General features: G+C 32.4%; 2 protein-coding genes across 2 annotated transcripts; one reads left to right on the top strand and one right to left on the bottom strand.

The window, feature by feature from the left end:
- Nucleotides 1-8,231: 8,231 nt before the first annotated feature.
- LOC110996301 (eukaryotic translation initiation factor 3 subunit J) lies at nt 8,232-11,899 on the bottom strand. Its single transcript, XM_022263902.2, has 7 exons — nt 11,582-11,899; nt 11,423-11,505; nt 11,177-11,287; nt 10,010-10,148; nt 9,390-9,554; nt 9,073-9,212; nt 8,232-8,631 (listed from the first exon to the last, which is right to left on the bottom strand). The coding sequence occupies exons 1-7, from the start codon at nt 11,595-11,597 to the stop codon at nt 8,569-8,571; spliced, it is 717 nt and encodes a 238-aa protein (XP_022119594.1). The 5' UTR covers nt 11,598-11,899; the 3' UTR covers nt 8,232-8,568.
- Nucleotides 11,900-12,486: 587 nt separating this feature from the next.
- LOC110996309 lies at nt 12,487-23,069 on the top strand. Its single transcript, XM_022263911.2, has 13 exons — nt 12,487-12,580; nt 13,286-13,389; nt 13,869-13,940; nt 14,579-14,731; nt 15,047-15,245; nt 15,435-15,602; nt 16,598-16,743; nt 17,707-17,838; nt 18,353-18,421; nt 19,043-19,183; nt 20,261-20,386; nt 21,097-21,188; nt 22,787-23,069. The coding sequence occupies exons 1-13, from the start codon at nt 12,487-12,489 to the stop codon at nt 22,983-22,985; spliced, it is 1,695 nt and encodes a 564-aa protein (XP_022119603.2). The 3' UTR covers nt 22,986-23,069.
- The last annotated feature ends 528 nt before the right edge of the window (nt 23,070-23,597 follow it).

Below are 23,597 nucleotides of genomic sequence, written 5' to 3'. Positions count from 1 at the left end.
CTGTCTCGTAAAAAGATTGTGCAATGTGTTGAAAATTGTGTATTATTTCAAGAAACAAAACGATGCTTTCCTTTGTGTAAAATAATAGCTAGTACTCAAATGTTATATCATTAATTAAGTTTTCTAGAAAGTTAATAAGTTAATAACGCAGCTAGAACCTGGCTGGGTTTCTTTGCTTGTTCTCCTTGGTTGTTCTTCTCTTCATGTAGCACTGCACTCGAAGAACTTTTCTTAAGATTTTTCATGTAAATCGTAGAGCAGGTGATCGTAGAATTACGAACTTTCCGTATATCATAATATGTTTTATGGGGAAAATTGTGCATATTTCATTTACCACTTTTCTTCGCAGATAGAGAAGTCTTATTCAAGTAATAAGACTTCCTATCAAATACAAGACATATTACAACACGTCGTAACGGAATCAGCGAAATTGTCAATACATTATCACAAATCTGAAGTAAAGTCGTGAAGAGATATGCATTCATTTTAATAAATCGATTCGACCAATATATAAGTTCCTTTCGATCGCTGATTCGCAAGTCGTGATGTATAGACACGATATTAAAAAGAGATCGTGCGTGAACTACTTGCAATTATTAATCTCGCCTATTGCAATTTGTAACCTCGTTAGATGAGGGCGATAAAATTACTTTTACATTCCTTTGTTTTATGGAACCTTCGAAGAAGATACAATTAATATCAAAATTAATTACAGTTTTTTTTTTGTATAATTCTTCAGTGGGCAGCTGGTTTCACAAAGCGGTGGTGCACGGCAAAAATTGTCTTGAAAAACGCCCATTTTAACTACAAAGACAATATTATCACCTGATAAGACTAATTGAAAAAGCTCTTTACGAATGAAGTTACGTGTTTGCCACAAAAGCTTTGTGAAAGGGATAGTTTACGCAATTAACCATTATCTAACTTTATCACGGATTTACAACTTCAAATTGTTTGTTGTTATAACAAATATTTTTCGTTTATCTTTATGATTCAGTGTTACGTAATCGACTTCATAAGTGGATGGGCATTCGAATTTCGTCTGCGGTTTTGACTCGGACTATAATTGCGTTAAGGGTCCAGTACAAATTCTTAAGCTTGTAATTTAAACTAGGAGAAAATATTGATTGCTTTAAAAATATTATACTATCGGATATGTATGATATACATGGGATAATGCATCATTCTTATTCATTTTTGTGTTTACTTGTTTCAAAAATAAAATATTTTTCTCTTTTTGTATTACAATCTGGATTAATATTTTCTCTTTGATAGCCTACATTTAATGCAATCCTTCTATGGTTCAAAAAATTACGTCATTCACATAACTGTTTATTCATGTTTATATCACTTACATTGACTTTCCATCCTTCCATCATTTATTCTATAAAAAAAGGTTATAAAATACATTAATTTTAAAAAATATATAATTTTAAACGAACTCCAAAGTTAAGTTACCCCAAGACTTCTTAACGAATAAAACGTGATTTAATTTTGTTTAACAGAAATTTTAAGAAATTAAACTGTATCAAGTTATGCTATTGGGCGTCCGCGACTCTATCTAGAATCATAGCCATATGTTTTTCCCCATCCACACAATAAAATCAGGTTTAAAACTTTCGAATAAAGTGTTGTTTTATGTGATAATTTTTCATTCAGAATGGCCATTACATGTTGGTCATTCAAATTCCTTTGGCAGACGCGTGGCGAATCGAAAGGTGCGGTGAAAGTGCGTCCTTGTGTGACGCACCTGGTTTATTTAAGGGTCAATAAACATAATTCAAAGTCATTAATCCCGGAGTTATGGTTATTATTGCATTATTTTTAGCTTTAGATGCGCTCAAGTGCGTAACCAATCCAGGAATCATATCCAAATTAAACTGATCTTCAAATATTAAGGGCCTGTTTCACAATGTCCGGTTAAGTTCCAAATAAGCTATTTATTACTTATTGGTAGGATAAATAGTATTTTTGCGTTTCACGACTGTCAGACAGCGCTATACGTCATGAAATTTGAAGTATCTTATTCGGAACTTTTATCTTTCGAATAATTTATGTGTTGCATAGCTATTTGGCACTTTATCCATACATTGTGAAACAGGCCCTAATTATCCTTACGATTTAGTATTATCAAGGATATTTAACACAAGAAAGTGTGCAATGCACTTCCAGTCTATATTAAGGGGTAAGAGACTCTCAGTAAAGACAGTCTTTTTTTGAGTAAAAAAATTCCACTTTCCACTGTTGTTGTACTAATTTGAAAGGTGTCTTATTCAATTTTTTTCACTAGACCCGTGTTGTCAAAAAGTTCTTTATTAATTAATTTGTTATTCAGGTCCTGTAATGGGGAACCAGCGACTCAGTTGTGAAATTTGTTCTAATTAAAATAAATAGCTACTTATGTAGACATATTAGATATGCCTCACCTCTCTTGGATAAGCTCAGGGCTGCTGCATAGCGGGGAAATTACCAGAGCAACATCGATTTTTTCCCCTTAGTCGATTAAGGTGCAAGTCATATATTGAAGTTACTGTCTACTAGACAGAGCAGACACTCAGAGATGGTGTTATGGTGAAATCCCAGAAGATGTAACAGCTTTTAGGTTACTCTAAGGGAACTTAATAATATCTTTGTTTTTTTATTTATTTCTATGTAGAGTTTCGATTTTTTTTACGCGGACCCCTAAATCCTAGCCTATCAGGCACGCAATAAGGCAGATATGTGACCAAGTGGCTAAGCACAAAAAAGGGACATTTTAACGTACAGGCCTGGTTTTAATGGACAGTCTCCCTCCGGGCCCGGGCGACAACTACTCCGGAAAGAGATTATGTTAAGTTTCTGTTTTATATATTATTAGATTTTATAATATATTAAACATGTATATATATTTAGATGTATAAAAATTATTTAATATTTAACTTAGAAATAATAATAATAACGCCGGTTTAATTTCCAACGATGAGAAAAAGATATAATAAACAGCTTAGTTTCTTTACATTTTATACATTATTTTTATCTTGTTATCCTTAATATACTTTCAGTACCTACCGTCGCGTCGATCGGAACAACGTAAGGCCTCAGTTAAAGCCCTCCTAAGGCTTTTTCCAACTGACTCTATGACTTTTTTTTTCTATTTCCGCTACCGCTTTTATTTCTGCGATCCACTTTTGTAACATAAATAAAACCCCAATATTACATATTAGATGAGTCAAACGCATTCTTCCAGTAAGACGTCAGTTTGGTAATCGGATATCATTATTAACTAATTCTATGTTCTTAAAACTGATTGACCAATTAGTATGTATCATATAATATAAATGTATAAGATTATAGGTGTTGTCTTTGATCGTGTCTATGGGCGGTCGAGCCGAGGTGAAAGGATGCGACCACTGTTAGGTAACATACCGGTTACCACAGACTGTGACAGATAACTATCGCTGGCCTGTCTTCTCACGTTTTTGTAAGTTATAAGTACGGCCGGTATTTGAAAAGAAAATATCAACTGTATTAAAAAATAAGGGAGAAGACTATGTCCAGAAGTTGTGCGGAGTATTACTACAGCTGAGTTTCATCATCGGACGTCAAGGTAAAATACAAGTTAACATTCCTATTGCCTCGAAGTCTGTCGTTTTACAACTGAGCATTTCTTAAGGCAGCTTTTGTCGCTCGCCAATCGACATTACTGTAAGGATAGGTACCCACTGGATTATTCGAAACAATTCGACTTAGGGTTCGTCAAGAAAAGAGTTACTAGTTCTTAAAAGGCCGGCCACACTGGCGAGCCTTCTGCCAATCTGAGTGTCCATGGTCGGTGGCATTTACATTACATGAGCCTCTTGCCCGTTTACCCCCTGTTACATAAAAAATAACTCTGCCAGCAATATTCATAGAATTCCCTTAGCATTTTAAGGGAGTATTTAATGTGAATCATATTTATTGTCCTAGCGATATTATATATAATATATCAAATAGTTGTAACTTATCATGTATGAAGTTTTGTGAGAAAATAAAGATTATTATTATATATCCAAAAAACTATCTACGGCGAAGTACAAAAGAATTTTAAATCTGCTTATACGTGCATTTTCCTTGAGTCATAAGTGTGGGCGTCAAATCTCTCACATTCGAAAAGAGATTGCCTCGTTTTTGTATACCGTTCACCAATTCGCGGTTATTTGATGCCGTGGGACGAACTGACCAGTTCTTTATAAATAAGTCCAATTGTTAAGTAACAAAATTCACACGTAAAGACAGATCGCTACAAGCTAATCCCATTTCGTAATCGATCTTGATGTGAAACGTTTCCATTGTTACCTCCATTTCATGAAAAGTCTAGAGTATCGGAATAATATTTTCTGAAGTTTACACGAGTACACATTAAAATAAAACTTCTTTAAAGAATATAAACGCGAATTGATTTCCACCCCACCATGATTGCTGAAAAGCACTTGAAATCGCTAATACAAGTTGATCTAAAAAAAAAGTGTTTTCCATCACAGGAAATGATGGTAAGTTAGTCTAAGTTCCTACACGTTCATTGGTACATGAGCCATCAGAAGAGTAATCGAGGTTGGCAGTCAAAACTTCACTCACGCCGGTTGGAGGAGGTCTATACATATATAGATAACATAATATTTTTAATTATTTTGGCCTTTTCATTCTAAAACCTATTAAATAACGACGTTGATCATTTGACGTAGAACGGCCTCCTACAGCCTGGTAGAAGCAACACTAGTCCACATGCCACCCGCTATATACATAATATATTATATTATACATATATTATATTATACATATATAATATTATATCAGTAAAGTATGTTCTTTGATGGCAATGGAAACATTAAAAAATGTCAAAACATCTATCATGTTGGTCAGAATATTCCGTAATGCTATTGTCTTGAATCTATAACGAAACTCTGCAAGAAACTTATTGCATAGGTATCAGCAAGCGTTTGTTTTTGAAATAAAAGTCGCTACTAACTTTGCAATCAAGATTTATTATCTTTGTCTTAACTTAACGATCTTAGACACAAAAGCTCATAGTCATAGAAAAATGATTGTTAAGTGTATAACATTGTTCAAATATATAATAGATTTTAAGCTAGAGTATTGAGTAATTACTGTATGCAATGTGCAAGTCACTCCTTGCATTTTCGTTCTCGTTACATTGAGTGCAACAATAATAATATTAAGTGTTACGTACAAATGAAACAATTACAGTGTCGGAACTGTAACAATGACAGTCATTTCGACACGGTCATGTAATCGGTGCATCATTATCATTCTTAATAATAATCACTTCCTTAACTTCCCTCGAATTAACGCTTTTATGTGTACAATTCAACCTTCTTGTTTTTTTATAACATCTATAAATCCCACTTATTAAACTTAAAAACATTTTAAAATTAGAACATGTCCGGGATATTGTGTTCTAATTTTAAAATGTTTTTTACAATTGTTTAATTTTAATTTTTTTAAGTTTGTTACTCTATTACTTTTAGTCAGCTTTAATCAATATCTAAAGAATTATTAAAGAAAGGCTTTAAACATTATGAGGAAACTTAGAGCCATTTCCGTATTGGTTATGACGTCTTCTGCATATTTTTAACATAACACAATTTGGTAAAAACAATAAGATTCTTAAAACGAATAATCTTTTCAAAACGTATTAAATATCAATATAATTTAAATATAATAATAATTAAAATAAAAAATATATAATTAATTTAATATAATATATTAGACGTATTTCTATGGTTATTTTATACCGAACTAAGAATGAATAGGTGTATTTAAATGTTGTTTAATAATTATGTAAGAAAGCAATAGACTAAATTGATCGTAAAAATGTCACTGGCCGACAAAACGCTACATTAGGGAAATTATACTTTATTGAATTAATTAGTTACATTACATTACATTTGATTATGGTAGAGTTACGTGATCGTCAAAAGTTGTCTGCGAGACGAGTAGCGAGGTCAAACCCATTAAAATAAGGTTTTTTTCCATTCGCCTGCAACTACCTACCACCAACCTAAGCTGGATGTAGAGTCGTGAGTTACCGTTAAAAACCTATTACTCCCCCGTATAGGGGAGTCACACTCAACTTGAGTCTCGACTCTGAGGGTAGACCGACAGCAAGCTATCATAAAAAATCATATTAAAATAACAGACTATTTGAACCTGAAGCGACACCTTCAAACATTGCGATCATGACTCCCTCAGAGACTGATCCAGAGTTCTGACCGCTCTATGCTTTTTATCAGATGCGCCCCCTTATCCTTATATTTGTTTAAATATAATAGTTAGTAAAAAATCACTTTCTTTGTAAATTAGCAAGAGCTCTGCAAGTTTTTGCTGACGGAGTGTGGAGCGCAAGTAACTTTTTACTCTTTTAAGTGCTGGAAAAGACCAGAGGTAACAGTCATTGTCAAAAAAAGATCAATTTTATATCCACATTCGGGGACTTGTATGAATTATTAAAAGTTCATTTACTTCACTTTTTATTAAGAGTACATTTAGTGTTTTGTCTCGGTATAGTTGAAATATGCAGGGAATGATGCATAGCAACTAGCAAAGACGCATTTTAAGCGCGCCCACACCCCCCTACATCGTCGCGCCCTAGGCTGCAGCCTAATTAGCATAAGGATTCAGACCCTGCATATACTGTAACAACCTCAGGGGCCTTCGTGCAATTCAGTTAGTGGATAAGACTGATCGATGATCCTCTCAGTACGTCGATCGAGCAACACAGTCCTTGCAAAAACCTTAAACTAAATCTAGGGTGTATTAAAGTTGTCTTTTATATTATAGTATAGAAAGTGAAGATGATATATATATATACATATATATAATTTTGTCAAGTTTATTATGTTATTGCAACGAAAGTATTAATAAGTAATGTAAATACCTCGGCTACAAACTACAAAGCAAATTTTTAACTATATGCATGAAGCATGTAGATCTTGATAAATTTCATAACAGGCGAATATTTCGGAATATATCCTTCACAATTTATTAACATTTTAATCAATATACGTGAATCTGTTAAGTACATAACTAAATAGCGTAGGCACCACTTTTGTAATTCCAACTTTATTTAAGTTACGTTTCGAATCGTAGGCGTAATTCAAGGTTAAATAATGCAGTTTATACGTCATACTTATATAAGCTGAAGTAGATACAATTCTTCCATTACCAAAGAATTCCGTTATTAAGTCCACAATATTCAACTTTTACTTAAAAAAAACAAGCTAGCTATTCCAGAGGGAACGTACCTAAGTAACACTGAAAATGTTTAGAAAATGAAAAACGGCTTAATGTAGAAAGTTGAAAAAAAAAATATTGTTTTTCGAAGTAATCTCCGTTCCTCCTCTACACATCGTCCGATTCGATGGATCCACTGAGAAAAGCAGTGGGCCCATTCTTCCATAGCGGTCTCTTCTATGTTATTTTCGTACTCTCGTAAAGCGAATACCTCGAATTTTGCCTAAAAGGACTACTTTTAATTTATATATTTTAAAGTTTATGTTAAATTAGGAACAATAAGTTGCTAACATTTTATTTATATATATACTAGCAGACTCGGCCAAGCGTTGCTGCGAATATTACATAGTATGTAGTAAACTATTCAAGGGAAATGGTAGGAGAGCTTATGTGAAACGTTGGTACTTTTAACACAGCGCCATCTGTTAGAATTGTATCAATAATAAACAAACGTTGCAATAAAATAAAATTGCGACAATGCGACAATAAGTAGAGATCTAAGCTATCCTATCTCTTTAAGTTGGCACCGCTGACGGTGTGCCAATTTAATTTAAAAACGGTTAAGTAGTTTAGGAGCCAATCGCAGACAAACATCGTGACAGGAGACATATATATTAAGAGAGATTTATATGTATTAAATTCCTATCACTTTTACAATGAAACGTGACAAATTTCCTTTTTGTAATTATTTTGAAATATAAATCGACTTAATTTCATAACAAAAGACACATTTTATTAATGATTTGTACAACATTACCAAAATGCCTTGTACACTTACATATGATTCACACACATCATCCATATGATTTTCCACTAACAAATATATCTTGAGATGTATCATAAAAACAATTGTATATATACACCATTAAAAATGATGAAACCTGAGAGAATTAACCGACTGGAAAATCGGGGTTTATGTCATAATTATCAAACTCAGTTCAGCGCAAAATAAAACACAAATATATCACAATAAAAAATTTATTATCTATAACATAACATCGGATTGCAACCATTAGATATACGAAACTCGAGTTTACAAAATAAAGTTGCTACCCATAAAATGAATTTTAACTCCTGTTTGATAAATTAGAGCCGATGAATTGTAACAAAACTCTTTAAATATCGGAATTAAAATTCAAATTATAATATGTGCTCTCTAAGCATTGGTGGTAGAATGTTTTTGTATTTGGAAAAAAATATGCAATTTTCACACTTACAAATAATTTGTAAATATTGTACTATACTTAAACAGAATGGTTAAACAATATTGGGCTCAGAGAGCAAAAAGTTGTTAGTTGTTCACATGAAGTCGTCAAAGTCGTCATCAAAGTTCCCATATGCATCATATTGATTTAGATGGGCCTGGAACAAATAATATATTATATTGATAATATTTTAAAAACAGCTACCCAAAAAGCTTATTCCTCTCTTCTGTTGCATGGACGATTTAAGGTAAGAGATGATCTTCTATGTTAATTTGCAGCAAATCCAAAGATCTCTGGTTTATATCTAAGCTATGGTACTATGTTAGGAGATTTAAAATAAGTACATAAAAATGGTAAAATAACTTATATGCATTGTATGTACTATGCCATATGCATTGTTATATGTAATCAATGACAAATCGTAGTAACTATGACTCGTTTAGTATAAATAATCGGAGCCATTTTCATTGAAAAAAAAGAAAATTATTAATCTTGAAACATTAAGTATGAAATTAAAAAAACATACAACAATCAAGGCTTCATTAAGGTATTGCGCATTTATTGCACAGATAATACAAACTGGTATAAAAATACTCACATTGTCTCCTTCCACTTTTAATTTCGCCTTGCCCTTTCCTTTGTTAGGTTTCTTTGACTTATCATTTTTCTCTGCCTTTTGTTTTTCAATATACAGATTGTCTATTGTCATTTTTATTCTTCTTATATCAGCAGATGACACTGTAAATAATGATAAATAAAAAATAATTACATTTCATCATTATCAGAGATAAGTATGCTTTGTTAATTCTAATATCTATAAGTTTTGTTTTGGTTTGAAAGGTATGATTAAAACATTTTAAATTGTCTATTGTTAAAATAATTAAGTCCGATCCTAAGTGAAAAATGAAAACTTACTATTAACTACAATATCTTTAACAAGATCATCAACAAAAGCTGGGAACTCTTCTTTCGCTTTGTAGTAATTGATTTTCTTGCATAGCAATTCTCCAAATTCTGTGAATTCTTCCTTATTTGTAGGGTGGAAACTGTCTAACTTGCCACCACCAGTTTCTGTTACACCTGTAACATAAGTGAATTAAATTGAAGTAAAATTTGGATCCATAACTCTCTTTAGAATAATTGAAATTCAATTGTTTTACAATCACATTCTTTATAAATTTTTAACAAATTTCCTATACATATATTATGGATAAATTTAAGATCTAATAAAAGTAAACCCTTTTTAGAGCCACCAACATATATACAGTATTTTTATGACAAAATTTATTATAATACTTAATACAGATAAGTAACATTTAAGGCAGACCAATATTGAGGCATCTCATGTTTAAGGTATGGAAACTTTAATCCCTCACTTATTGTGTCAAATTCGATGTTCATGTATTAGTATTTAGGAGCATTTAAGAGACATTTCTTCATTAAGCACACTAATAAATGTAATGCATAATATAATAATTTACGCATAATTGAAACAGTATTTAAAAGTTGGTATGCTATTTAAAAGATTAGGGTACCAAATGTCTCCATGGCAAGTCTTAAATCAGATTCTTCTTGTAACTTCTGTCGACGAAGCTTCTCAGCAAGCTTCTGTTCTGGGGTTAACTCCTCTTCTTTTTCAACTGCAAGCCGCTCAGCTTTCTCACGTTCCAGACGCTGCAAGAGAAGTTCAATTAAGTTTATGTACGTTACAATTTTATTATACTAAATATAATAAACTCAGTATATACTTTATGCTGTTATATAAGTATTAAACCAACACATGCTGTGGAGCATGCTACTGAGAGTGAGTAGAAGGTTTAAGATTTTTTTACTATAATCAAAAAATATATGAAATATTACAACTGCAGTAAATTGAAGAAATATTATTTAAGACTAGATGACACGGTGAACTTTGTAATACCTACATATATATATTATCATCTGTAAAATATGGAAACGCTTCAAAAAAAGATAAATTTCTACACAAACCTAAAAGATCTGACAACCAAGAGATAATTTTTAATTCTGAAAAAAAAACAAAAGACACCAAATGTTTTAAAGCTAGAACCAATTGTATTGAAAAATTAAATAATTTATGCTTGTTTTTTTATAACATTATTATACTTATTTCTCAATTATAATATATAATTATACAATGTTTAAAGCTTCCCTGAACTGACAAGAATATTTCAACAAACAGAAATTAATTGTAAAATGCATGTAGAATTTAAGAATTCATGAAAATAAAATAGGCACCTTAAGGTTTAGAAGTTAGATGATGATCAGTTTATAATGGATCTTTGTGAATTTCTTGAGTACCACTAACACTATGACATAATGCTTAGTTCCCATGAGAATTAAAAACATGTCCTTCAAGCTTTATGATAGGTCTCTCACATGTGTTAGTTTATGATGATGATATCTTATAATACCAGTGCAGTTATCACAAAGAAGCTGTTTTTATTCAACATAAAATATTAGGTATTTTAAACTGAACATTATATCTTACACATAATATCTATGTGCTAGAAGGTCATACTATTCAAGGCTGAATAATAATATATATCAGGTAGCTTTTAAACAGTTTCCTTAAATAGTGCATTACAATCCATATTATACAATTTATGCTTTTATTTACCCCTGTTAGTCTTGATAATGGTCTTATCAATTCAAATGGTAAAGGTCAAAGTAAAATTACACACCTCTTTTTCAGCTATTTTATCTTGTATCTTCTTTTTAGGCTTAGCTGGTGCAGGAGTTGTCTCCTTTTTTTCTTCATCTTTCTTTTCTTCTTCTTCATCTTCCCAACTCTCCTGCAAAATAAGCTGACGTCAACACGTACGCAATCGTTTGAGGTTATAAGCGAAAGTTGGCACTAACATAAATTGATATTGAATTATATTGATATAATAAACATTACAGCACTTCTTGGCAACAGTTCATAATACCTTGACATTATCATCTTCGTCTTCGCCCTCCCATTTGGAAGTCGCCAACGTGGTCGGAAGTTTGGGCTCGAAGTTATCTGCGTCTAGAAAAAATCCATTCACTTTAAAGACAACACTAAAACTCGCTTTTAATATTCACAGAAAGTAAGGTATACACACCCCAAGAAACGTCCATGGTTACGGACTTTTAAAGCGCCGATACAAATGCTTGCTTTTCACGTGAAAGACAAATTCAGACAGGCTACTTGCGCCTTTACAAACACAAGATGTCTCCCGAATCGACGAGATTTAGTAACCGACAATATTCTCAGGCGAATTTTGTCAAACGAACGATAGTTTTTTGTAATGCACACGAACGGACTGAGAAGCAACACGAAAATGACATAATTTCGAACAATTTTCCACAGTTTCACTATCAGTATTTTTAGAGAAAAAATATGACTCCATTGCAAACGATAATTTCTGAATTACTAAAATTTTCAATATGGCTGTTTGACATTGACAGTTGTTCTATAAATTTCTATGAGTTTGCCATATTAGAAAATGTTATGATAAAGTTTTTGTATGGGTTCTACGCTATTATAAAATAAAATCTAATTTTTCTAGTAGTAAAATTACCCATTCAAATATAATAAATTTTAGATTTTAAAATCTATACATATATATTTATTTTGAATTAGCGCTATGAGTGTCGACATTACATTTGCTATTGTGTGTAAAGGTGGCGCTTAAACAATGCTTTTGAGTTAAAGTATAAATGTTCTCAGAATTTTAGAACATTCTTTTTCGATAGTTTTAAAATCGTCAATAAAAACATACAAATACTGTAATTCATAATCCCATGCTTTAATTAAGTTACGAATAAAAATCAATTTGTTTTTTGAAACTACGCAAATTCATAAGACCGAAGTGTCTGGACTGAAATAACTAAGCATTGGTCATATATATAAATTTCGTGTATAGCTATTATACCTAAAATAATTATTACATTCATGACCATCGTGAAATCATTCAATTATATATATGTTCTTAACAGAGGTGTATACTGCACAAAACACTAAAATATGGCTAAAAAGAAGCAAATTCAATTATTTATTGATATAAACAATCAAAGAGAGTTTGACTACATGCTTGAACATAACTTAGATAGAATAATCTGTGAGTATTTTGTAATCTGGTAGTGGGAGTCGAACCCATTCTACTCATCTATGAGACATCGAAATCACTTTGCGCTAGGTGTGAACTCTAAAAGCAGTCTTTAGTTCTTACAAGGGACATTTCACTTCAAGGGTAACTTTTCCGGGTTGGAAACCCTACTTTCCAACTAGCTGAGGTAGCTGGTGATCGCCACACAGTTGGCCCAAGATTATTGATACATAATATATAAAGTGTATCAAGGTTTGGGAGTAAGTCAAGTTAATTTTTTGTTAATACAGCGTCGCAAGTCGCAACCCCACTACCCCTAATGTTATCTCAGTTATAAGCTCATGTTTTAAACAATTAAACCCTGTTGTTACGCAACTTTAAGCAAATTGTTTCATTTAACATAATTACATAACATTGTAACATATAGCGTTCATACTACAACCGCCACCGAAATTAACTCGCGTATTTAAAAAAAAATGTATTATGGTGATATTACGTTATTTACTTACGATAGTGTTACGAGTGTGTATTGTTTTAGATAACTTAACTTCCAAATTTTTAGTTGTAAAAACTTTCTAACATAAACTTTCATGCTTATATAAGTATAATATGCTTACATATTATGCTTATATAATTTTTTTATCTATGCAGAATCATAGATGGATTTTAAAGCCAATGATTTACAGATAACAATATCCAGTGTTATTATTTATTTAGGTGTGGAAGTATTTTGTGAATTCTCAGGACCTTGCACGGCTTTGGACCACCTGTTTATCAGGATGAAGCTTGATTGGAGCGATGGTCAAATGGTTCTTTTAAGGGTGAATTTTTCAATTAATTTTGATTAACTTATTTATTATTAATTAGGACAGTATACAACTTATCTTGACGTAGGGCAATAAAATTTTGGCAATGCACATGACATTTCTTTCTAAGTGCTTGTCTATGGTATGTACTGTGTTAAAAGAATATTTTCATCGGCATCACCTTGGTAGCTTGAAGTCTGCCACGCTTCGATATACAAGACGCTTTCTTTGATGAACCAGCGAACTGTGGAATCATTTTCTGGGGTTTTCCCTGGGAGATGTGACCTCCAATTGTTTGCAAAAATCTTCCTTTCTCAAATGCCGGTAAAGCGCCTACTAAAATGCGTGTCTATGGGCTGCGAAAACAGCCCTTTTGACCGCCCCGGAGTCTCGTTTTCCTCCCTATTCTATAAAAAAATATTTGGAAGCTATTTTTGGCGCTTTAGCTTATATTAGATTATATTTAAATTAATTGACTTTGTTTAAATTTACAGGTCTTAGCTGATGAAGTAGACTCATTACGCAGGTTTAGATATCAAAGTCAACCCGTCTATTTATTTATATTGGTATGATTTCAGAATGATAATTTATGTTATGTTATTTATTTAAGTTTACCACATAATACATAATGATATATTTACAGTATATGTTACAACCTATAATTTTTAATCTACAGTAAATGTAACAAAAAGATATATTAGTAATGTTAACAAGAAAAAACTAAACAAAAATACCAAAAAAACAGCGGATTAGGTATGGGAACAGTTATCAATGTTTTCTTTTAAATTGACCTCTACCGAATATATCCAGCTCCAGATACATGCCTACTATTTAATCCATTAAAATCGCGAAGAAAACGAACGAGACGTGCGTAGTCCTAGATGGTTTTTGCTGACGGGATTCGAAAATTTCTACTGATTTTAAGCCTGGAATAAATAAGGGAATGTTAATTATTAAGCCACTGTGGTCTGGATCTTATCGAGGAACGCGTATACGCCTTATGGTAAAATAATATCTTCACGCAATGTATTATTAAAGCCCTCATAACATTATCTAAAAACAAAATACAATTGTTATAAGGACATGCATTACAGCTCCCAGCAGCCAAGGCTTCCCGCTCTACCAGCACAAAACACAATTATTATTTCTATATATTTTGTATCTATCATATTACTTGTGGTACTAATGAGTTTTTATCTTTCAGAACAAAAGAATAACATCGGTTTTCCGAGGTGTGGACAACATAACATTTGCGGAGATGGCTAAGAGAGAAATCGATCTTTACAAACAACACCAGAAGGGTATCAGCATTGAACGACCGACTTATGAGATTAGTGAACCCATGCCGGAAGATCTTGTAAGGAAATACTTTAATACAATATTATTTAAAACATTATGGATAGATAGATAATTAGAGAGTTCTTTGTTTCAAGTAAGTAGTTTGGAGTACAGTTAAACAGGTACTTAATTTAAAATGATTCGATTGGATGGATTCATTTATTGCATATTATATTGCATTTTAATCTTCTCTACTATCGAGTTTTAATGAAATCTCATTAAAAGGAAACTATTTTTCTATTATAGTTGTGTTCTGTATATTTTTTGGTTACCTACGAATGTTGAGTACTAATCAGACTTAAAAATGGTGAATCTCCAAATATTGTATACTTAGGAATGGCAAGCTAAGTACGCCGAAGAAAAGGAGCTTGAAATTCAACAGCAAGAAGCCCGTCGAGCAGCACGTCAAGCGGATCGAAAACGGCATCGGGCTGAGCTGATGATTCCTCACCTGCAGCAGCTAAACTTTGTGCTGTACTGGCCCCATGCCAAGCACGCACACCCAGAACTTTACGAACGTTGGGATTTAAATAGTAAGTGGCTGAATTATTAAAGTATTAAGCGGGTTTGACTAGTAGTAGATATAGTATATAATATTATTTTAGTTATATAGTATCTGCAAAATTTATTATAAATAATACATAATTGCATATACGACGGACCTGAGTTACTATATAATGATCCATCAAAACTCACATAACATCACAGACTAAATTTCGTAGATATAATAATGGTAGGACGCGAAGAAATAAATCTGGACCGAACTATAGCTGAAGATATACTGTACGCCGGCGACGCAGACAGAAATGAAGCTTCCATGCACATGTTAACAGCAGCACCAGCCCTGGCCATATGCTTTAGACTACTGGATCTTGATAAGCACTTTGTCAGTAAGTGGTAATTTTTTAGAGTTTTGTTTTCCTATTTTGTTTGTGTAAAACTATCCTTTCAACGGAATTTTTTGGAAGTGTTGAACTCATAAAGAACTTTATTGCTTGTGCGCAACGGAACTACATCTGTAGTTTTTCCTTTATAGGAAAATAGGTGAAGGCTGAAACAAGCTATCCATTTTTCGTTCTTAGTCGTGCTGATTTCCGCATTTATTCTACCAAATACAAGTTAGACCAGCAAATATTGACACAGATTATTGGTTCATATGAACCAGTATGGCGGTTCTTCAGTAGATTACGCAATTAAAAAAATAATAATGATGGTCCTAGCGATGGTCCGGCTGCCCAATCGCGTGTTATTTGAAGTTCTCAGATTAATTACGAGTGTCAAATAATTTGTTCCATAAAATTCTAGTATTCTATATATATCCCTGTATTATCCCTGATGTCGTGTGTTCGAATCACGGCTCCGCACCAATGGAATTTTATTTACATAATATGCGCAATTTAGCACTTGCTATGGGGAAGACAAATATCGTTGCAAAACAGGCATGACTATGACCCAAAAATCGATGACATGTGTCAAACTCGGTGCCTAGGCTATTTAACCGATTTGCCTATACAATAAAAAATACAAATAAACAGAGATAATCTGAGGTTCTGCTTTCTTTTATTCTCTATGTCTGTAAACGTATGAGTAGTGAGGCTTATAGGCTAAAGAAAAACGAATCTCAAAAAATTTATTTGATACCTATTGAAACCTGAGGTTAGGTTTATTGTTCCATTATTATTATTCACTTAATTATTAACTTTTCGAACAATCCATTGCTGACAAGCGATCTCTTCTAGACCCTTGTAAATCTAATCTATTGGGACGAAGTGCGAATCTGAGTTCGGAAAAAATATAAATAACATAATATAGAAAATCCAATATCTAGATAGGATCTAACCCTAGGGTTAATTTAGTAGATATTTATATAATGCTAAATTTTTAGCTTTAGTCCGCAAAATACTTTATGAAGATATAACTCCTTCGGACACAAAAGAACAACAGCAGACAGCTTTCGATAAATACAAGTCTTTCAGTCCTACTAAAGAAGAGATATCGGAACGTAAGCTTGTGGAAAGACAGAGAAAACAGGTTATATGTTACAATAAATTATGTAAAATCATACCGGCTCCGATGACGTTTCGCGCGAATTGCGTTATTAAAATTATATGAAAATCAATGTTTCCATTACATTATATGTCGTTACTTGAGTAAACTCTTTAAGTTGTCCATCGTCTCTTATATCCATCAAATAATATTTAGACAACAATAAAAAGAGTTTTTTAGTTGTTTAGTTAAAACGGTGTGATATTACAGATTTCTTTATTTTTAAATATGTTGATCATACTATTGAACTATATATTATATCATCAATATTTAATCACCTTCCTAGAAGTTATAGATCACTGACGTGCAATTCTTTCAGCAGGTTATGAAATTTTTAAAGGCAAGGTGTTTTTATAGCGTGCTGCTTGGGCCAGTACCTATATTATAAGTTTGGCACCAATTTTAAATACCTTACCTATTATGATATTATGTTAATGTTTGTATTATTTGACATTATAAAATTAATATGACATTTGCATGCCATATTAATGCCATAATATGGCGGATTGTGCGGAATTTGTATAATAAACGATTTCGTTTCATTTCATTTCATATACACCAAATTATGAAAATAATGGTGCACTCCTATGATTTTAGGTAGTGTTAAAAGTTGCACTGCCGTGAAGAGGACTTTTTCAAATTAATCATTAACAATTTTAATCATATTATTAATAATATTTTTTTTAAATAACAGCAGCGCTCCTTTTTTTTTCTGTTCATCAATGAGCTGTCTATGAGACAAGCCATCAACTTATTGAGTCTTTGGTAATCTTGTTTCCTCACGATGTTTCACTTCACAAACGAACAAGTGTAATACACAGACAGTCCATTGGTGCACAGACGGGATTCGAACCCACGTCCTGAGGGATGAGAGTCACGCTGAATTAACTAGACTAATACTGCTGATACTATTTAAGCATAATAAATACCCTTCTAACATAATTTCAGGAAGAAGCAATAGAGAAGCGAGCTCGTCGCCTCTCTGAGATGCAACGATTAGCTCGCCAAGCTATTCAGGACGCTCTTGAAGCTAGACGACTTGAGAAAGAGCAACGGAAATTAGAGCTTTTAAAGGCTGGGGTTAGTAGGCTGTTTAAGCTTGACTAAATATGAACGTGACTTTGAAACCATTAAGTTGTAGATTAATAAAATTTAAGCTTTCGAGAGCTTTAAGCTCATTTAAATATTTCTCATAGCATAAGTATTTGTTACGTTTGTATAGCTTTGAACTTAAAAATTATTTGCGAGTATACGTGTCGACTGGCTAACTTTTATGTAAGGAAGTCGAAACAAAAAGTTGTCTTATCTTGGTTTTAATTTTATTTATGTGAATATATATGTACGATGTAATTAATGCCAATAATCCTTAATCATTTGAGACTATGTCCCATTATTATCAGTTTCTATCATTATACGTAAAGGCAGAATGATGACGCACACGTTTCTGTATCATTCGAATTACTTCCGAACCATTTTTACTGACGTCACATCAAAAGGCCGACAACGCATACAGCTGTAACTGTAACAAGAGCGGATAACCGGTTATATGTATCTAGATACTTTATTCTTAGTTATTCTTGTTATTTAATTTCAGAACTTGTTAGCTTTGGATAAACTAAAACAAGAACCTGACGATGAAAAGGTGGATATTACGATACCCGAGGTGATAATTTAATATAAAAATTCATAAATATATGTTATGAAATTAGAATTGTGTTCAATTCACGCATGTGTGCGTATCGTTAAATTGTGATTGGTCAACAGTATTTTCAATGCAATAGGCGTTGACACGTGACATGGTGCGTCATCCCCTTGTCCAATCACAATTAAGAGTGTTTTGTCCATAGCTTGTCACACATTTTCAGCCCCTGGTATAATTTTCATTTATGTTCACCTGTGAAATGGGTTTTGTAACCTGAAACATAGTTTCAGTGTATAAAATTAAAATAATTATTTTGTATAAAAACGATGAACGATCTTCAATTAAATATTAAAGAACACTGGTCTACAGACGAAATTTTTATTTGTTTTAGTAAAATTAACTGAGTGCTTTATAAAGGGAAACGCGCGGACGCATTATTTATTTATAAATTTTTACTTTTACTGATGAAAATCAAACCAATAAACGCTGAAATATATCTGCCAATAGCCGTTCAGCTGATGAGACTGCCACCAAAAAAACACATGGCTAACATAGATATTATGTTTCGGTGTTAGCCATATTTAATGGGTTTTAGAAATATAACGTGAACTATAAGTAAAACACAAACACATTCCACATTAGGTGTTGCCTGATGACGATGAATCCGTCAGTTCAGAAGACGAGAATGAGTACTTTCCACCTCCCGGTCTTCTTATTCCAGGTTTTTATGCACCGTCAAATGACATTGCCAAGACAAATGGACTTGCTATACTGTTTCCTAAGGTAAAGTGACTATTAAAATTGTAAAAAAACGTTCCCTGTTTCGTTCTCAACTTTGAATATCTTTGCTCATCTGTGGTGATCAGCCTATCTTAATATATATATTTCTTGTGTGCGTGTGTATGTGACTGAACTCCTCCTAAACGACTGGACCAATTTTGATGAAATTTTTTGTGTGTGTTCGTGGAGATTCGAGAATGGTTTAGATTCACAATTTTGTCCGCTGGACAATGTTTTTTTTAATTAATTAGTAGTTGTTGATTTTGGAATGTTTTACATGGGATCCGACAGACGGCGCTACCATCGCACTGTCAAATTTTAAATAATATTCGAATTTTAATTTTAGTCTGTCCCGACAGTTAGCGCTGCGATCAAATTAAAAAAAAGTTTTATTATCATTGTGTTATTGTAGACCATGTGCTGGATCGTTAGATATTGTCATAACATTTGAATAATAATTTTCATCAAAATGGTCCAGAATGTTTTAAATTATTAAAAAAAAATTGAAATTTTCAAATTAAAGACGTATAGACAGGACAACGTCTGTCGGATCCGCTAGTGTCTCAATAAGTCCTTTACTGTGAATGAAAATGTACAACTAAAAAAAAATCACACTCGTGAAAAATAATGGTTCTAAATTTAAATTTTCTGCCAGTTCTCCGTAGAACGGACGAGAAGAACTGGCAATTAACTGTACATCACTTTAAACCTTGAAGGTTTTTGTTTAATAAAGTCTTTGCATAGAGCTGTAATTATTTATAATAATAAAAGGTTATACATGATGAAATAAATATTATTTTAGAGATTCGAGTTGGTATAAGTTTTCGAGTTGGATGGACGTAGGTAACAAGTGATATTAAATATTCGCCCATTCCATTATAAGGCGTCATATACCTATGTAAAGATGATACCAGCTTTCGTCACTTTTAATTTTTATTTTTTATACATTTGCTCTTCTTTTACTATTTTCTCTCTGTAAGTCTTTATTGATATTGAGATTTTAATAGATGTTTTTCTCTTGCACTTCTTCAAATTTTATTTTAGTTTATTGGTAATATATTTATTTATTTCTTTGTTCAGATTGTCCGTGAACATGTAATACCGGAGCCAGAGTTTCTGCCACCACACGTATTGGTTTTACTCGACATTACAAAAAGGCATAAAGCAGTGAAAATCTTATCTAAATACAGACAGGCGATATTACACGTAAGTAAAGGAAATGCGTGGAACTGGATTTCTTCGGTTTTAGAATTCGGTTAGAAACAGGTTTTGTTAGAAAAACGTTACTTCCATTGGTAGGTACATTGCACAGATGCGGTGAAATATCATGTCTAGTTAAATATGTTTTTTTGTTCTTGATGTTAAGTGATATCGCCGCCTATCGAAATTACCAGGAGGCTCGCAAGTGCGTTGCCGACCTATTACAAATTGGTACGCTCTTGTGTTGAAGGACCCTAAGTCGAATTGGTTCACAATGAATTAATAGTAATAATAATATCCTTATTAGTCCATTTACGCAATCATGTAATTTTTTTCTTCTCTCATTATTAAATCAATTCATAATTTAATTTATTTTCACTGGTTCCTAAATTTCTAAGATTTTTAAAATAAATTTATCCAAAACATAAGCATAGAACTGTAAAAAGCATTATGCATATTTCTGTACATGATACATAGAAATAGCTCCAAAAGTACTGCATCGTTTGTTATAAATAAGAAATTCCGGGGAACAAAATTGATTATTAACTATTGAATAAATAGGAATCTGTTGCGTAATGAAATAGATTTTTTGTGTTCAAATTTCAAGTATTTAATTGTCAGGTTTTATTTGTACTCAATAATGGTTAAAAAAATCTATGTAATAAATTTCATAGGTAAGTGTAAGATTCCTACGATTTATATATTTTATATTTCAGATGGGTATATTCAAGTTGACAACAGCTTACGACGCATATCATATTGCATTCAGCGTTAAGCAATACGATTCTTTGAATTCTTCGTATGATGTGTTAGTATTATTATAGCAATCACAGCATGCTAGCGAAATGTACCTCGGAACTTCGCACATGACACACACCAACAAATATTAGAATAGATTACTTTATTCGTTTAGTGAGCATGTGTGGGTATAGGGTCCAAATTCTAGTTGTCCACACGTTTTATGTAAGAAAACTTTTTTATAACCCTGAAATGGTAAAAATGTATTAGTCTGAGTGCACTTGTGTCTACAATATAACGCATTGGTCGCATCATGGAAAAAAATATTGCAATTCAAAGCGTGTTCGTAACGAAGCAATGTTTATGTCGCAGTCAACTAGCTTAATTAGCCGTTCAATGAACAGCCTAGCCTTTTAACTAAACAGCATCTGAAATTAGAGGCCTGAAAGATATTCGGCTGTAGCATTTTATAAACTGGCTGTCTAATGCTTAGGCCATTCGTAGGATAGAGTTATCATGTGACAGAAATAAGAAAGATTAAAAATCTGACAAAAATCATTTTCTTTAAAAATTAAATTGTTTGAGTCGGTCACAGCTAAGTTCACATTACTATTATCCCTTGAAGAGTACTTTACTTGTACTTGTTTTCATAAACCTTTTGAAATCACTATAAAAGTTGTGATTTACAGACGCCATATTGACAGTTTGAAGAGTTTTGATGCTAGCTTTAGTTTCACTTTCTGTCACCTAGCAGAGAACTAAATTAAAATTAACAGTCAACAGGCAAGTTATGAAATGTCATCGATTCAATTCATCGATCAAAACTGGCTAAATATTTTTCAGCCTGCGAGTTAAACGGCCCTTTTTTGTTAATAGCCAGTTAGCCTGTTGATTTAATGGCTAATTAATTGGCTGCGACATTTATACCATATTTTCTCTTCCCTTGCTTGCTGTTGTTGAAATATTCTCGTAGTATATGCAATGTTGTCGCCAATGAGTTTACTTACTTTTTCCGACTTACCAATGGCATAACCGGCCGCATGAGCAATAACAGCGAGAGTTACTTGTTAATAGACTGAAGGCCTCCTCCAAGGAACTCTAAATATATTGGTAGGGGTTTTTGCAATGTCGTCCGCCCATCTCGTGATCAGTCTTCCTCTGTATCGTTTCCCAATCGGGCTACCCCACCGAGTATGGTCTCTTCACCCCTATGGTCTCTCTATCGTCATAGTCTTGCTGCATGCCCTGCCCATCTCCATTTAAGCTTTAGGGCATAGTTCAGCTATTCAGTAGCTTTAGTAACGATTCTTATTTTTGAGTATCTTATTTTATTATTTTTTTTTATTGAATTTTTCTAATGTTAAGCATGTTCCGTTCTAGTCCCCTTTCACAAGTTTCGATTTCGAACGCACGAGTCCATAAGTTTCTACATAACCTGTTTAAACGAGATATATTATTGTTCTGGACGTTTAATTGGCTTCACTGAACTAACTATCCATTTTACATATTAGATTTATAATGCTACTGGATATAAGTAGGTATTTTCTTTTTCATATTATTAACTCATTTCACTTATGAACGTCAACAAATAATATGTTAAATTGATTCTAAATGGTTGAAGTAGCATTTATGTTGCCAATTCTTTTAAATTATATTGATTATTTTCAGTGAGAATGTAAACATTGCGTTTATGATTTCAACTTATAATGACCTGGCATTGCTAGAGTTGATGGACATTAGTCCTTCGTATGTTAGTAAGGACGAGATTGTCGGAGAAGAGGAATGCGGTGCGATTTTTCCCGTTGACTACGGAGACAAATACCCGGAGTTTGAAGATTTTGATATTTCTGAAAGCATCTCATATTAATGGTGATACATTCTTAATATCTTTATTTGTCATATAAAATGGATAACTTAATAAAAAAATCAATATGTATGTATCAATTATGTCAAATAATCTAGCATAATGACTCAATAAAATTAACTAAATTGTCAAAATAATATTAATTATATTAAAAATTAAATAAATTATCATTTAACCAAAACGTAATTAAATATTTAAAAGGATAGCTTAGCTTATATATAAAAAATGAAAAACTCATTGAGCGAAGTGACGCGTGAGACTATTAATCCTGAGGTCGAACATTCGAGCCCCGGATGTAAAAATATATGTTTCTTTCCATTTAAGAGAACAAATAACATTAGATTTTAAGGTATATATATAAAACCTTAAATTATACTGTGAAAGCTTTGCACGAACTCGATTAGTACAACACTTTATTCGTTTGTTCCATTCATCGTTTAATATACAGAAATATGTGATCAGTCTTCTGTGCCTACAACTCCAAAATAGGTTTCTTAAGAAATCAATATTCGCCATGTGCGTTATCATTAAGCCAGGGAAACTAGAAACTTCAGTTTTAAAAAAGCTATTCTATATATATATCCCTGTCTATTAATCAACATAATTTATTAATGT

The sequence above is a fragment of the Pieris rapae genome, chromosome 1 (genome assembly GCF_905147795.1).
Source record: "Pieris rapae chromosome 1, ilPieRapa1.1, whole genome shotgun sequence".
In the NCBI taxonomy this organism is placed as follows: domain Eukaryota; kingdom Metazoa; phylum Arthropoda; class Insecta; order Lepidoptera; family Pieridae; genus Pieris; species Pieris rapae.
This window is presented reverse-complemented; position numbering and strand designations above follow the sequence as displayed.

Bases quoted from the DNA above. Each gene is read 5' to 3' on its own strand.
- LOC110996301 (XM_022263902.2), bottom strand. The intron at 10,149-11,176 runs GTGTGTAATTTT...CTTCTCTTGCAG, and splicing joins ATAAAATAGCTGAAAAAGAG to CGTCTGGAACGTGAGAAAGC. The intron at 9,213-9,389 runs GTAAGTTTTCAT...CATTATTTACAG, and splicing joins TAAAGATATTGTAGTTAATA to TGTCATCTGCTGATATAAGA.
- LOC110996309 (XM_022263911.2), top strand. From the start codon at position 12,487: ATGGCTAAAAAGAAGCAAATTCAATTATTTATTGATATAAACAATCAA. The intron at 12,581-13,285 runs GTGAGTATTTTG...TTATTTATTTAG, and splicing joins TAACTTAGATAGAATAATCT to GTGTGGAAGTATTTTGTGAA. The intron at 15,246-15,434 runs GTAAGTGGCTGA...TAAATTTCGTAG, and splicing joins CGAACGTTGGGATTTAAATA to ATATAATAATGGTAGGACGC.